This window comes from Camelus ferus, chromosome 25 (assembly GCF_009834535.1).
Source record: "Camelus ferus isolate YT-003-E chromosome 25, BCGSAC_Cfer_1.0, whole genome shotgun sequence".
NCBI classification, from domain to species: domain Eukaryota; kingdom Metazoa; phylum Chordata; class Mammalia; order Artiodactyla; family Camelidae; genus Camelus; species Camelus ferus.
This window is the reverse complement of record NC_045720.1, coordinates 13,641,837-13,655,692: the sequence shown is the minus strand read 5'-3', so window position 1 is coordinate 13,655,692 and position 13,856 is coordinate 13,641,837. Positions and strand designations below refer to the sequence as shown.

Here is a 13,856-nt window from a genome sequence, read left to right as displayed (position 1 = left end):
TTCTTGCCTAATACTTTAGCCTGATTGTACTTTTAAGCAAAAAATGAGAAAGAAACATTCTAGGCTTACAAATTTCAGCATGGTTTTAGAAGTCTACATAGGAATGTAGATAAATTATTTCCCATGTCTGTAGACAGTAGGGAATGAAAGAAAAAGAAGCACATTAATCTTTGTAGCTAATGAATATAAACATTCCAGGGTCAATAGCATTTTAAATTATGCACAGTAATAAAGCAGATTTTTATACTTGTTTTGCATAGCATTATTTTTAGGACATTTAAAAAAAATGAAGACATAGAAACAAAATTGAGAAGCAATTTTCACCTTTAAAATTTATTACAGAAGGCATACATACAAAATGAAATCCTAGTTATAAGAGATGCCACTAGAATAAGTTATAATAAACTTCAATAAAAACGAGTATGTGTGTGTGTGCATGGGAACGCAGGAATATACACATACTTAAACGTTTTCAGTTACTGGCACTGCGTGATGCATTACATAAGACAGTATCTACTAATTAAGGTATCTGAATTATGGGGTTTTAGAAGGCTTTAAATACAATATGCAGATAATCGACAATAAAAGACAGTTCAACTCAGAAATGGTATTAGAATCAGAATATCTCATATGAAATCACTACCCTCTATTCCCCTCAAAAGAAGTTTCCAACAGAAGCTATTTCACAAATTCATACTAGAATATCTCCTTAAAAAAAGAAGAAAAAAAGGCGAGGAAGGGAGGGAGAAAGAATATGCATGGTGGTGAATGGTTTTATTGCTTTAAGAAATGTATTTTTGGTATCAATACAAAATTTATAGTATTTATATTTATATAATTGTATATAAAAGGCATCTATAGAATACAACCTAAACACACATTTAGAAGGATATAAACAGTTTTCAAATATAAAAACTCTGTGCTATTACAAATGTTTAACAAGTAGTTACTAATATTTTGGTTGTTAAGTATAATCATAAAAGTAAATCAAAAATATTTTACATTTTTATTAACCCAAATTAGAATAATAAAAATGTTTATCTAAAAAGCATTAATTTTGACATTCAAGTACAGAATTGTGGTGCAGCCAGAAGTGAGAAGTTATTCAAGGAACCCCCTGCAAATTATGACTTGAACACTGGCTTTTAAGTGAACAGGCAAGAGGAAGCTAAAGGCAGGTGGGAAATGGGCACTAAAGAAAACAAACATAACAAAAGGATGGCAAAGACACGATGGTCAAGTAAGTCTCTAGTCTGATAAACTATTTCTAGGAAGGATAAAATTAAAAGTGCTTAAAACGTCAATGTCAATGTACTCTTAAGTGCCATAAACATTGGTTATCAAAATAACTTTATTAAGAGTTGGCCACACATCAACTACTGATACCCACAGCAATACTATTACCACAGTGCCTTGTTTAATCAAACTTCAAATATTTATCAGTTATCTCTGTAATTTATCTTACACATGTACATAAATACCAGAAAGTTTAAATATTTTTATTTACTATTTTAATCTTTTCCTTAAAGATGCAGGATTTCATCTTTTATCAGTTATGCAAACATGACAAAGGTGAATTAAATAGGAACTGAATATAAAGAATATTTGATACCATGATTATCATGATCTGGAACAAGTGAAGTTTTCTACCTCTTGCTCCATTTTCTAGATAAAAGATAGAAGAGAAAAATAATAAGTTTCTATATGGAAAAAATTAAAGAAACACTACCCCATTGGTGATTTGTTTTTTCTTTTTTGCAGTAATCAACCTTATTTCACCCATCTGATAGTGAAAACAGAAATTTTGTTCAGTATTCATGACACTCACAAGACAATATTCACTGATGGGACTTCATTATTTAAATCCCTTTGAAATGAGTCTGAGATGTGTTCATCTTACATTAAATTCAAATAGTTATAATCAAGGCACTGGTGTATTTATATATATTAATACTTTATTATTTTGTAAATACTAGTATATATATATATGATACTGTGTAGGTGTCATGGCACACTTTAGTAGGTATACTAAATACTATATATTTTATATACTAGTCGGTATACAGTAGATACCAGTAATATATATATTATACTATATAAACATCAGCCAATATCTATTTTTAAACCTTAGTACTCTAAGGCCCACTATTAAGCAAGATTAAGTAAAGTCAAATAAGTCTATCTTAAGTCTATCTTAAAAAGGGGCTACGTATCTTCATTAATACACACACAAAATAGATTTTCTACAGTTTACAGATACTACAGCGTTCCACTGTTTATTTAAGAAACAGAAACTAATTTGTTAGATTTAAAAAAGTACAGAACTCAGTTGTACCTAAAAATAATCCATAACTGATGTATTTAAAAAAAGCCTTTAGAAGTTTTTATAATCAATTAATTTCTTATATAGATTAGTTTACCTGAATAAGTGTTGTTTTGTCATAGTCCCTGCGATGCTGATAAATACACTGGCTGATGACAGCATACAAATTTTCCAGCTGAAAAATATTGTATTCTTGACTTTTTTTAACAACAGTCTTCAAAAGATTCTAAAAGAAAACATGAATGTTTACACATGTGAGAGAAATTCCCTAAGATAAGAATACTTTAATTTTGAAGATCTGGGGACATTTTAGCATATAAGCCAGAGAGAAGGCAGACCAAGCCATATGATGAGACACTGCAGCCTCTGACAGTGGCTCTGACATTTAGCTGTAAGTTAACTTTATCAACATTCTATGATCCTGGCCTCTCGCCTGGATAACTCCCATCCTAAAACCTATAGCTGAGGAAGTTGCCAATTTCAATTCTAGCCATAAATCTCTACAGACAAATTAAAAAATAATTTCAAACTACATTAGCAGGAAAAAAGGCAACTTTTTGCAGGGTATTTTATGGTACTATAAGCATATTATAATTAATTCTGTTATGTGAAACAAAAAGAGAGTACATAAATGATGAACTACCTCACCATTTCAGGGTTCTTTTCTTACTAAAAGGATTTTCTATCTGCTCAGTGTTTTTTCTCACGACTGAAATGGACTCTCTGAATTTCTGTGATTCAAGTCTTGTTCTACCATAATATTCTATACCTCATAGTTAACAAAAACATGCCATGTGGTTAAGTAAAAACCAGCTAAAAAAATAAATAAATAAAAATAAAAACCAGCTAAAATGGTTGTAAGGTTATGGTCACTAAAACAATGTATGGGATCAGTGAATAGACAACTCTGTAAAACCTGCAATATCAACACACCAGCCATCTCCAATCACTGCCCTTATGAAAAGTTATTCTATACCAAGTTTATCCTTTCATAAAAGATTATTATTTATTGCAAGCCAAATAGATACTATGTACTACTACAATCCCTCTTTTGGTGGGTTATGTTAGTAAACTGCACAATGAAAGCATTATGATTTCAATTTACATACTTTTAATCGCTCATGGTCCACAACAAGTGAGGGCGTAGGCTGAGAAAGAATTGCCAAAGCCTTTTCAACACTGATGAGCTGCTGTTGCTCTACTTGGGAACGTCTAGCTCGAGTCATTCGCAGAACATACATTTCTAAAATGAGAAAGTAAGTAACTATTATTTGGTTCACAGACATTTTATAACACCTAAAATAAATATTAAGGCAGATTAAACAGGAGGACATATTTACTAAGACACAAACCCTAATCAGGTTTACTGAGTCTGCTATAAGATTAAGATGCTGCCATTTACACACTCAAAAATTAAGAACATTTGATAAGTATTTTCTCAGAGTATTTCAGGGAATTCTCAACAGGTAAGACTGTCTTCTACTTACGCATAAAACTCATAGAATTTAAGAGCTGGAAGGGGCCTTAGTAATCTAGGAGTTGCAAACTAGCACCCATAGGCCAAATCTGGTCTACTGCTATAAATAAAACCACACCCATTTTACATACACGTGCCTATGTGGCTTTCCAACAAGGCTGAAGAGTTATGAGCATCTGGCCCTTTACAGAAAAAGTTTGACTATTCCTTATCTAGAACTATCTACTCACTTATAGGCGAGAAAAGTGAGGCCAAGAAAGGTGACTTTTCTAAGGTCAACATACCTAATTGTTTTAAGAGCCAGAAAAGAACCCAAATTTCCTGACATGTAAACAGGTACCTGTTCCACAAAATAGTGTCCTTTTAAAAAAAATTAACAATAAAGGAAAAATAACAACTCAGAATCTAAACAAAACATACTAAATTATATAGCCAGAAAATTAACATTTAAAATATCCACACTGGAAAGGCTATATCCTAAGCCCATTCTGCTACGATTACTCAAACACACTAGAACTCATTTCAAAGAAGTCCATGAAAAAGACTTACCTACAGCCTATAAGCCACTAGAGAAAGCTAGTTTCATTAACTTAGTCAATACTTATTTTTGATCAAAATAAATTTTTAACCCTGTTACCCTTCTTTTCACTTTGTAAGATTAAATATTGTATGGCTTTTCCAAAAACCAAACAAAGCTACTGCAAAAGGTCCAAGAAGATCCAGATAGAAGACAATTCTAAACGAAAAACTTTGGGAGCAGGATCTTTTGCACAAATATAAATCATCGTAGACTTAACCTACCACAGGGATAGAAGAATGATGGGGGTGAGTAACAGTTGTTCTACATCACTCAGCAAGAATCACAGGAAACTGCTTATCTTGCTTAAAAATGAGAGGGTTATCCTGCCAGCTTTTAAAAATTGTATAGCCAAGCACTTTACTACATGCTTTAGATGGATTACTTTATTCAATTCTCAGAATACCCTATTACCCAGCAACCATCCACCCCAATTTTGCAAATGAGAAAACTGAGGCTGATGGGTTAAGAACCTTGCCCAAGGTAGCAGGCTACTAAGTAGTGGACTAGAGGCTCAAATCCAGGTCTGTCTGATGCCATAGCGTGCTTCTAACATCAGTGATTTACTAGCTTAATAGTTATTAAATAGAATAATGCCAATTTCCCTATTAAACACTTGCACTCTGAAAGACAAGGAAAAAAGGAATAAACTGAGATAATAATCAATCATTTAAAAACTTTGAGTGAAACATCTTTTAAAATTATTAAGTTGCTTGAGACTTACCTTTTGCTTCATTTTCATCAGAAATATCTATTATCTGAGAGATAGAAGCATCTCCATTGCAAGCAATCCTATCTTTTCTCAATTCTATACTTGCTGTAGTCTTCTCAGATTCTTCAAGTTCATTCTCAATACAAGCACTTGAATTATTATTTCCCAATTCTATTTTGCTTTCAGAGGCATTTTGCTGCTTCTCATTTTCTTCCATTGAAGACTCCCCTGTATTTCCGGTCTCATTGTGGTCTACACTTGTATCTTGATTTTCCTCTGTATCACTCTCAATTTTGTCATCTGCAACATTCTGGCTATCATCTTTTGCCTGAGAAATCCTCCTTCGTTTCGTTATGGTGCCTATGTACCACTTTGACTTTTTGCGGATTTTTCTCTTCAACTGAGCTTCAGAGAATTTACAGAAAAAGAACAAGAGAACATTTAACAATTTTATAAAGTCTAAGTAAGTGAGGGTAAAAATACCTCCTAAGATATTAAAAGGAGAATCTGATATACCACCATAGTTTTGTATGGTTAGACTATAGAAATAAAAGTAGAGAGTACTGTGACAAGAAGGTAGAAAGTGGGCAATGACCTATCATACTAAGGAGTTTGGATTTTATCTTGAATTATTATTCTGTTTTATGTTTCTATATATATTTATTGAAGCATATAGTTAGTTTACTTGAATTCTTTTTTAAAATCTTGAATAATTTTAAGGGAAAATAATTGAGTAATTTTAAATGAATTGTTTGGTGCATAAATTACAAAGATCACTTTGGCAGTAGTATGAGGAATGAACTGGAGGAGGGGCAAGACTAAAATAGCCTACACTTACTGAGTACTTACCATATAGCAGGAATTCTAAGCCCTTTATATGCACTCACTCACTGAAATTTCACTTAAGCTCGATCAGGTTTGCTACTGTTATCAACATCATTTTACAGATGAAGAAAGTAAGGTATACAGAGTTAAACATTCTGCCTAGACTAGCCGCACTGTAACCACACTGCAACCTTATATTTGGGAGATTCATCCATACTATTGTATGTACTTGAAGTTTAAGCATTGTTACATAATAATCCATATTTTTCCATTCTACTGTTGATTGGCATTTGGGTTGCTCCCACTGTTGGGCTATTGTGAATACTGGTTCTATGAACATTCTTGTACCTGTCATTTGGTTAACATAACGTATGCAGTCCTGCTGGGTATATGGCTAGGAATGAACTGTTTTCAGGGAGTCTTTTTCCATGTCCTCAATTTCCATATACATACATACATACATATATATATGTGTGTGTGTATATATATATATATACACACACACACACATACACACACACACTTGCTTAAAGTTGATTTGACCAAGAGCATTTTGATAATGGAGGTTTCTTGCTGGTTCATCTTTCTTATTCTCCCTTTTCCAATTGCTTCTTTCCATTATGACAAAATAAGGGCTTACCCTACCTATCTGAAATCAATTATCCCAGGATGGATAAACCTACAGTACAATAAGGGAGGGTTCCAACCCTAGCAAAACAGATACATTCAAAATTTTTAAAAATCTGTTTAAAGCACTGGAGACCTAACAAAGCATTAAGGAATTACGGCACAAAATTCTGGGAAAACAAATGAATAGCTGAGAGGCTAAAAAGCTGAGGACAGTCTTACATTTATGGGGCTTATAGAGCAAAAATTGGAATTAAGAGCATGCCAAGGAAGAGAAGCCTCAGGAAATCCAAAGGATTTGGGTTGGCACCCAGTAGTTATATCCTAAGAATAAAGAGGAACAGGAAATAGACTAGGATTTATAGGAAGTAAAAATCAGTTTCAAATCAAGTCAATCCACAATTAAGACTGTGAACTGGAAGGTGACCTGGGACTGCAAGTTGTATCTCATTATAAGCCTGGATTTATTTCAAGAATACAAAGTTGCCTTAATATTAAAAATATCAACATAATTTATAGCATCAATATAAAGGAAAGCAAGGGAAAAAGTAAATGGGGCTAGAAGAGAATAAACATGACAATTTCGTAAGTAAAAATTACCCAAGTGTACTTACCAGGAGTGCTGCAAGCCACAGGAGCACTGGGTGTCTTCAGCTTTTCATTTTGCTCTGGATCTGATCTTTTATCACCAGCAGGAGTGGAATTTTGCTTTGGCATCACATGGTAGTAAGACGGGGCATATTTGGAAGAGCTACAACCTTATAAATAGACATATGGAATAGCAAATCAAATTTCCAGATTTCAAAATTACATGAAGAATTAATTAAAAGGACTCAATACACTACATCAAAAGCATCTTTTTTCTGATGCCAAATCATTTTCCTACCTCTCTTCTTTCTAGATTCCTGAATTTCTTCACAAAGTTGCTCAAAGTCTTCATCAAGTTCTTCTTTAATTATTGCATAGGCAGTATCTCTTAAAGCACAGGCTCTATGCCTAATAAGACGGTCTAAGGAATGAATAAAGAATATAATTTAAAATTTTTCCTTTTAATAATTTAACAAAAATTAAGTCAACATGTTAGGCTAAAGTTATAGCCTTACTACTATTTCTATTTTACTTCCACCATGAATAGTAAAAGTTACTGGAACTGTGTTATTTCTGTCTTTGCTGTTAATCTAATGTTCTGGACATCTCATTCAATACGGCAGACTAAACCCAATTTCATTGCCCTGCCCTATCCAGATCCCTTTGAAATACCAGAAGAAATACAAGAAATCAATCAATAGCAAGACTACACAACAACATAATGACAACAGCAAGGAAGGTTATTAGTGTCACTAGTGAACTAGTAGAATTTCAAAGAGATAAAAAGGATGTTACTACATTGACAGAGACACAAAACAAGGACAGTGAAACAGCAACCTTACATAGGAAATACTGAAAAAAATCCTAAACTGAGTCCAAACACTATAAACTGGAATATGCCTTGAGGTAGAAGGCAGGTAATAAGTGAATGTTAAGTAAATTTGCTTGAACAGCTTGATCAGTCCCTCTCACAGGGTGGTAAGATACAATATTCACACCCAGTTTATAGTTGACAGCAAAAGCTACAATAACAGAAGGACTGTTGCTGGGGGCTTCTAACATGGCCTGAAGAAAGGCAGGGCAAAGTTCCTGAGGTGTGGTAGTACTGCTACCACCCAGGAACCTGTCAGAATGCACATTCTCAGGCTCTACCTTACATCTACACAATCAGAAATTGTCAACATGGGGCCCAGAAAGCTGCATCTTAACAAGTCCTTTAGGAGATGCTGATGCCTGCTTAAGTGTGAACACCACGGGTCTAAAGTAATTTTAGACTATCACAACAGACAGAAAGAGAAGCAGCAGCAGTATGATTGCAATGAGACAAAAAAAGCTCTCTTCCTCCAGGGTAAATGCTTCCTTCTTTCTGCAGTTAAGGGGGCTGTTGCCAGTTTGATAGCATGTTCCCCACTGCTTACCTCCAGAACTCTGACCTATGGGGTAAAATCTAGGGAAGGCTGGGGTAAAGGACTGGGGGTGGGAAATAACAGTGAGCTTTTCAATCATTGAAGAAACTCTCAATGGGTCTAATGCTAATCAATGCTAATTTTATAACCACTACAAATTTAAAAACAGAAAGCCAATGTACTGGAGGAGAGAGTTAATGCAGCAAACAGAATTATTGAAAAAAATTATCCACCAAGACAGTTAAAAACAACGCATCCATAAAACAAGAATAGGATGCTAGGAAAAAGAAGTACCTGAGAGAATACTGTTTTGGAAATGAACAAGTTTATATCAAATATGTAGATATTTGAATATATCATTATATATATGAACAAATATGTCACTTAAAAAATCCCTTACTTTATAAATTTTATTAATAGACTCAGTAGGTGAGGTAGAATGTGTATATGCATAGAAAAGGTCTGGAAAGATATCCCCAAACTTAACAGTGTCCACCTTTGGAGAAAGGAAATGGGGAATTTAATTTTTAAAACATTATTATTAGTAAGCATTATACCATATTAATTTTGTAAATAAAAATTATAATGGCCTTAACTAAGAAAATCCTTTCAAACTTATTACAGAGAGTTTTAATTTTTCTACTTTGAGAAAGAGTATTGATAAACAAAGTAAACAAGCTAAGTTGTTATGCACTTCTGTGGTTCATTAGAGGCTGTATCATGCAATTGTTTTGGAGTGAAAGAAACCTGCACTCGAGTTCTGCCTCTGCCATTTCCTGGTAGTATGACCTTGAATAAGTTTTTTAACCTCTCTAAACTTCCATTTTCCTCAACTCTCAAATGAGGGTATTGCTGTGAGGACTGAATGGCATTGTGAATGTAAAATGTTGGTAATATAGCATCTAGTAGCAAATCACCCTTCACTAAGTGTTAGCAACCCCCATTCCACCCACTAGGGAAAAAAACCGAAAAACACTAATGCTCACCTCCAGGATCTCTATCTGGATTGTATTCTAAAGCATTACTACAAATTAGATCAATATCACTCAAATAGTCTTTCACAGTCAGATACTTGTGGAGATCAATTTTACTGATTACAGATGAAAGGTCCATTGGTTGCTTTATTACAGTGACATAATCAGGAACCTGAAATTCAAGCAAATAATCAATTCACTAAATTAACTCTGAACACAAAAAAATCTGAGTCAAAATTTTCAGGCAATATAGGGGAGAGAGAATAAATACTTAAGAGACAGTATATTAAAGTGATTAATTTGAAACTGACTATTTAACCCTGGTTTTATTTTGTACTCATTCCTATTCTTGGGCTCCTGTACCTCTAGTAACATCCTATACCTCTTTTCTCATCCAAATGCCACCTATCCTTCAATGTCAACTTAGGACCTCACTCTTAAATGTGTGACTCTCAATAATATTATGTAGCATTAAGACATTCTCAAATTACCTGTAGAAGGTTTGAGTTGGGCAAAGTTAATTGTCTATGCTCTACAGGAAGGGAAAATGCATTACATAGTTCTTGAAGCCTCCCTGTGCTTAGGACACTACCTGGCATGTTTCTAAATAGAAAAAAACAAGAGTGTACAGAGGGAACCACATAAACTATTCAAATGTTCTTTAATTTTGAAGCATTATAGCTCAGAACACATCTGATGCAAATGTTAATTAATACCTCATCAGGGTCAACAGGTTTAGTAAATATTCTGAATCGCTTGTCAATGGCGAGCCGGTGAGTAACATTTCTTAAGAAAATCCTCAGTTCTCTAAACGTATCTTCTTCTTGTTCTTCTAGTCGTTTTACTTCTTCTGATGTCAATGGTCTTGGCTCAGGCGGTGGTGCTACGGGAAGTACCTCCAAAGCCTGCAGAACTTTACATGAATGGAAGATTTTAGTTACCCTCTCCCATCATATCAAGAGTGACAAATGATTCAATGCACATAGTAGCCACACTTTCAGGGGTTATCCTCCTTATATCTGCCAGGAATCAGAAGATCTGAAATACTGAAGTGCTACCGTAATCCCAACCCCTTCATCCTCTCCAGCAATAACTGGTAATGTGTAATTTGGAATGCTAATTTCTAAGTCATCACCATTTTAAGATCATTTAAGAGGCTATTAAAAATTTGAAACTGCATATTTCCAGGACAAGAATATTCTAATTATTTTAAAAAGTCTTCATTATTAGTTAATTTCTGAACTACTAAAAAATTGTGGTATGTTTCAAATATAACAAAGGCTTAATTTTATTTAATCAGATATGCACTAATAAGTACTTAGGATAAAAAAGTGAATATGAGAGTGCTGCCCCAGTAAGTTGCAATCTATTAAGTAAGACACATAATTATAACATCACCCTAATGTCATATTAGTAGTATAAAAAAAGTACAGAGTGTCATTAAGGTAGTAAATTAATTTTGTCCAGATGTTAGGGGAGAAAAAATGAGTTACACTAAGACAAGCAGTTCCTTAGACAGAGACAGGTTGGGAATAGAAGCATTACTGACATGGAACAAGCATGAACAAAATTATGGAAAGACAGGATATGTTGTGTATGGTTTAAAGATAGAGTGCTTTGTAAGGAGAAGATGTGGGAGAGGAAAGTTCTAAAAATGGGCTTGGAAAGACAGACTGGGGCTATGCTATGAATTCTAGCTAAAATTCCACATAGATTAGGGCCACACTCTGAAAAGCCTTGCATGCTTTAACAACTTTAGTCTATTTTAATGGGAAGCCCAGGGATTTTTAAGCAGTAAGAGGTGTCAACCTCAGGAATAAGGTTTTGACCTTGTGGTATTGGAAGATGGCAATGCCATTAACTGATATTTTATTCCCACTTTCTCAAAATTATTACATATTAACTTTGATACAGGAACTAACCTGCTTTCTTTTTTGATATAGGAGGCTTAGCCGCTTGCTTTAGAATTAAATCTTCAAAAAATTGTGTCCGTTCTTCTCTACTAGGTAACTGGACATTAAAAATTTCTCCATAATCATGGATAAATAATTCTTGCACCTTAAAAAAGAAAACAAATGCATTATATATTTTTATATGCATACACACACATACTATGTATCATTCAAGACAACAGTATTTTTAATAACTATCTAAATTATATAATAAAGAAATGATCTCTTAAATATTTTACATATGCTGGATTTATGTATAAACCATGTATGCAATACATTAGGAACTAAAAAACATGAGATCTTTAAAACTCAAGACTCCAGACTATAATTCATATGGTAACTAATATAGTGATATTTTACTTAAAGGGTTTCATTGAGATCAATTAATTCACTTTCACAACCCAAAGTGAAATATGAGAATCAATGGTTCATTAGGAATAATAAGAATAAAGTCTGAAAAATTACAAGTGCTGGTAAGGATGTGGAGAAATCACACCACTTGTGCTGGTAAGAATGTAAAATGGTGCAGTTTTTGTGGAAAACAGTATGGTGGCTCCTCAAAAAGTTGAACACAGAATTATCACATAACCCAGTGTATATATGCAAAAATACTAGAAGAAAAAAAAACTCAATAGTTACTTGTATACCAATAATCATAGCAGGATTATTCATAGTACAAGGAGGTAGAGATAATCCAAATGTTCATCACCAGATAAACAGATAAAAAAACGTTTTATGTGCATACAATGGAATATTCAACTTAAAAAGGAATGAAATTCTAACACATGCTACAATATAGATGAACACTGCAAACTTTAAGCTAAGTGAAATAAGCCAGTCACAAAAGGACAAATACTTTATGTTCTACCTATATGACAATACCTAGAATAGGTAAATTCAAAGAGACGGAGGTTATTAGAGATTTCCAACGGTTGGGAAAGGAGGGGATGGGAAGTAATTGTCTAATGGGTACAGAGTTTCTGTTTGGGATGATGAAAAAGTTCTGGAAATGGATAATGGTGATGGCTACACAAACCTGTGAACACAATGTAATGTACTTGATGCCACTGAATTAAAAATGGTTAAAATGGTAAATTCTATGTTATGTATAGTTTACTGCCAAAAAAAGAATAAAGACAAAACAGATCCCAAAATGATATTCCCAAACAAACTTCTACACCTTTCCAAGTATTATTATTAGAGGATAATAATGTTCATTCCTTGTATGATGCTTGTGTACTCTGTTTAGGGTACCTCTGATGGAGAGAAACTTACATTCATAGTTTTGCATTTTCTGCTTTATAGGGTCTTCCATGCTCCAAGCTTATAAAAATTATGAACATTTTCCTCCTTTTGTCCCAGCATTTTTTATTAAATAAGTCTCTACTTTAGCTAATTCATGTATTGATTTACCATGCATTCAAGAGTCTCTTAATGAACTGTACTTCATTGATTTGTTCATTCTGGCCCAAATTCATAGTTTTAATTACTAACTATGTAGTGTGCTTTACCATATTTGGTGGGCCAAGAACCCCCTCATTGCCTTTTCAAAATTTTCTTGGAAACTCAAGCACTTTTTTCTTCTCCATTACATTTTAGAATCCATTTATTTTGTTGACCTTTTCCTCCCTTCTGGTGGTTGGAAGTTGTATGCTGTATTTCTTCTATTCTTCTATTGTTACAAGTTTTAATAGACTTATCTCTTGAGCTTCTTTTTCAACCAAACTTAAGGTTAATCAATGTCTACATATCAGATACAAATCTGAATGTGCTTTTTACTTCCTCATTTTTCTTCACTATTGTCCTTCCTGCCATTTTGAGTTCAGACCAAGATGGACTTAGATTTAGTATCACGTTCTTAAAAAAAAAAAGTTTCTAGCACAATTCTGTGACAAGTTTGACTGTTTTCTTCACTCACTGCTTCTAACGTGCCACTTCTGCAAAATAAAAAAACCCAAGGAGAAATAATCCTTTAATAATTCTTTCAGTCGTTGTTTATAGGTAATAATTTCTTAGGCATTGTATATTCAAAAACATCTTTATTTTGCTCTGTCACTCAAATGCTAAATAGACTGGGGAGAAAATTACAGGTTCAAAATTCTTTTCCTTCAAACTTTGAAAAATACTATTCAGTTGCCTCCTTATTAGTAGTGGGTAATAGAATGAGAACTAGAAGCAATTTGATTTTCAGTCCTTTCTAGTACTGTTTTTTCTCTTGGAAGATTTTTAGATTTTTCTTTGTACTTCTGTTGTTTCGAATTTTTATCTAGATGTGGGCCTTTTTACATCCATCAGTTAGAATACAGGGGACCTTTTAAATCTGAAGACTTTTGTTTTTAATTCCATGAAATGTTCTACTATATTGCTCTTCTACATTTCTTTTCACCTCCTATAA

General features: G+C 33.5%; 1 protein-coding gene across 1 annotated transcript in view; it reads right to left on the bottom strand.

The window, feature by feature from the left end:
- Window positions 1-314: 314 nt before the first annotated feature.
- Window positions 315-13,856, bottom strand: part of ATAD2 (ATPase family AAA domain containing 2) — a 58,388-nt gene continuing 44,846 nt past the window's right edge. Inside the window, exons 20-28 of the mRNA XM_032467718.1 lie at window positions 11,432-11,567; window positions 10,226-10,422; window positions 9,522-9,681; window positions 7,428-7,550; window positions 7,156-7,299; window positions 5,102-5,494; window positions 3,433-3,566; window positions 2,421-2,549; window positions 315-1,665 (exon numbers count right to left, since the gene is read on the bottom strand). Coding sequence (XP_032323609.1) covers window positions 1,621-1,665; window positions 2,421-2,549; window positions 3,433-3,566; window positions 5,102-5,494; window positions 7,156-7,299; window positions 7,428-7,550; window positions 9,522-9,681; window positions 10,226-10,422; window positions 11,432-11,567 — 1,461 coding nt within the window. The 3' untranslated portion in view covers window positions 315-1,620. The remainder of the gene's footprint in view (window positions 1,666-2,420; window positions 2,550-3,432; window positions 3,567-5,101; window positions 5,495-7,155; window positions 7,300-7,427; window positions 7,551-9,521; window positions 9,682-10,225; window positions 10,423-11,431; window positions 11,568-13,856) is intronic.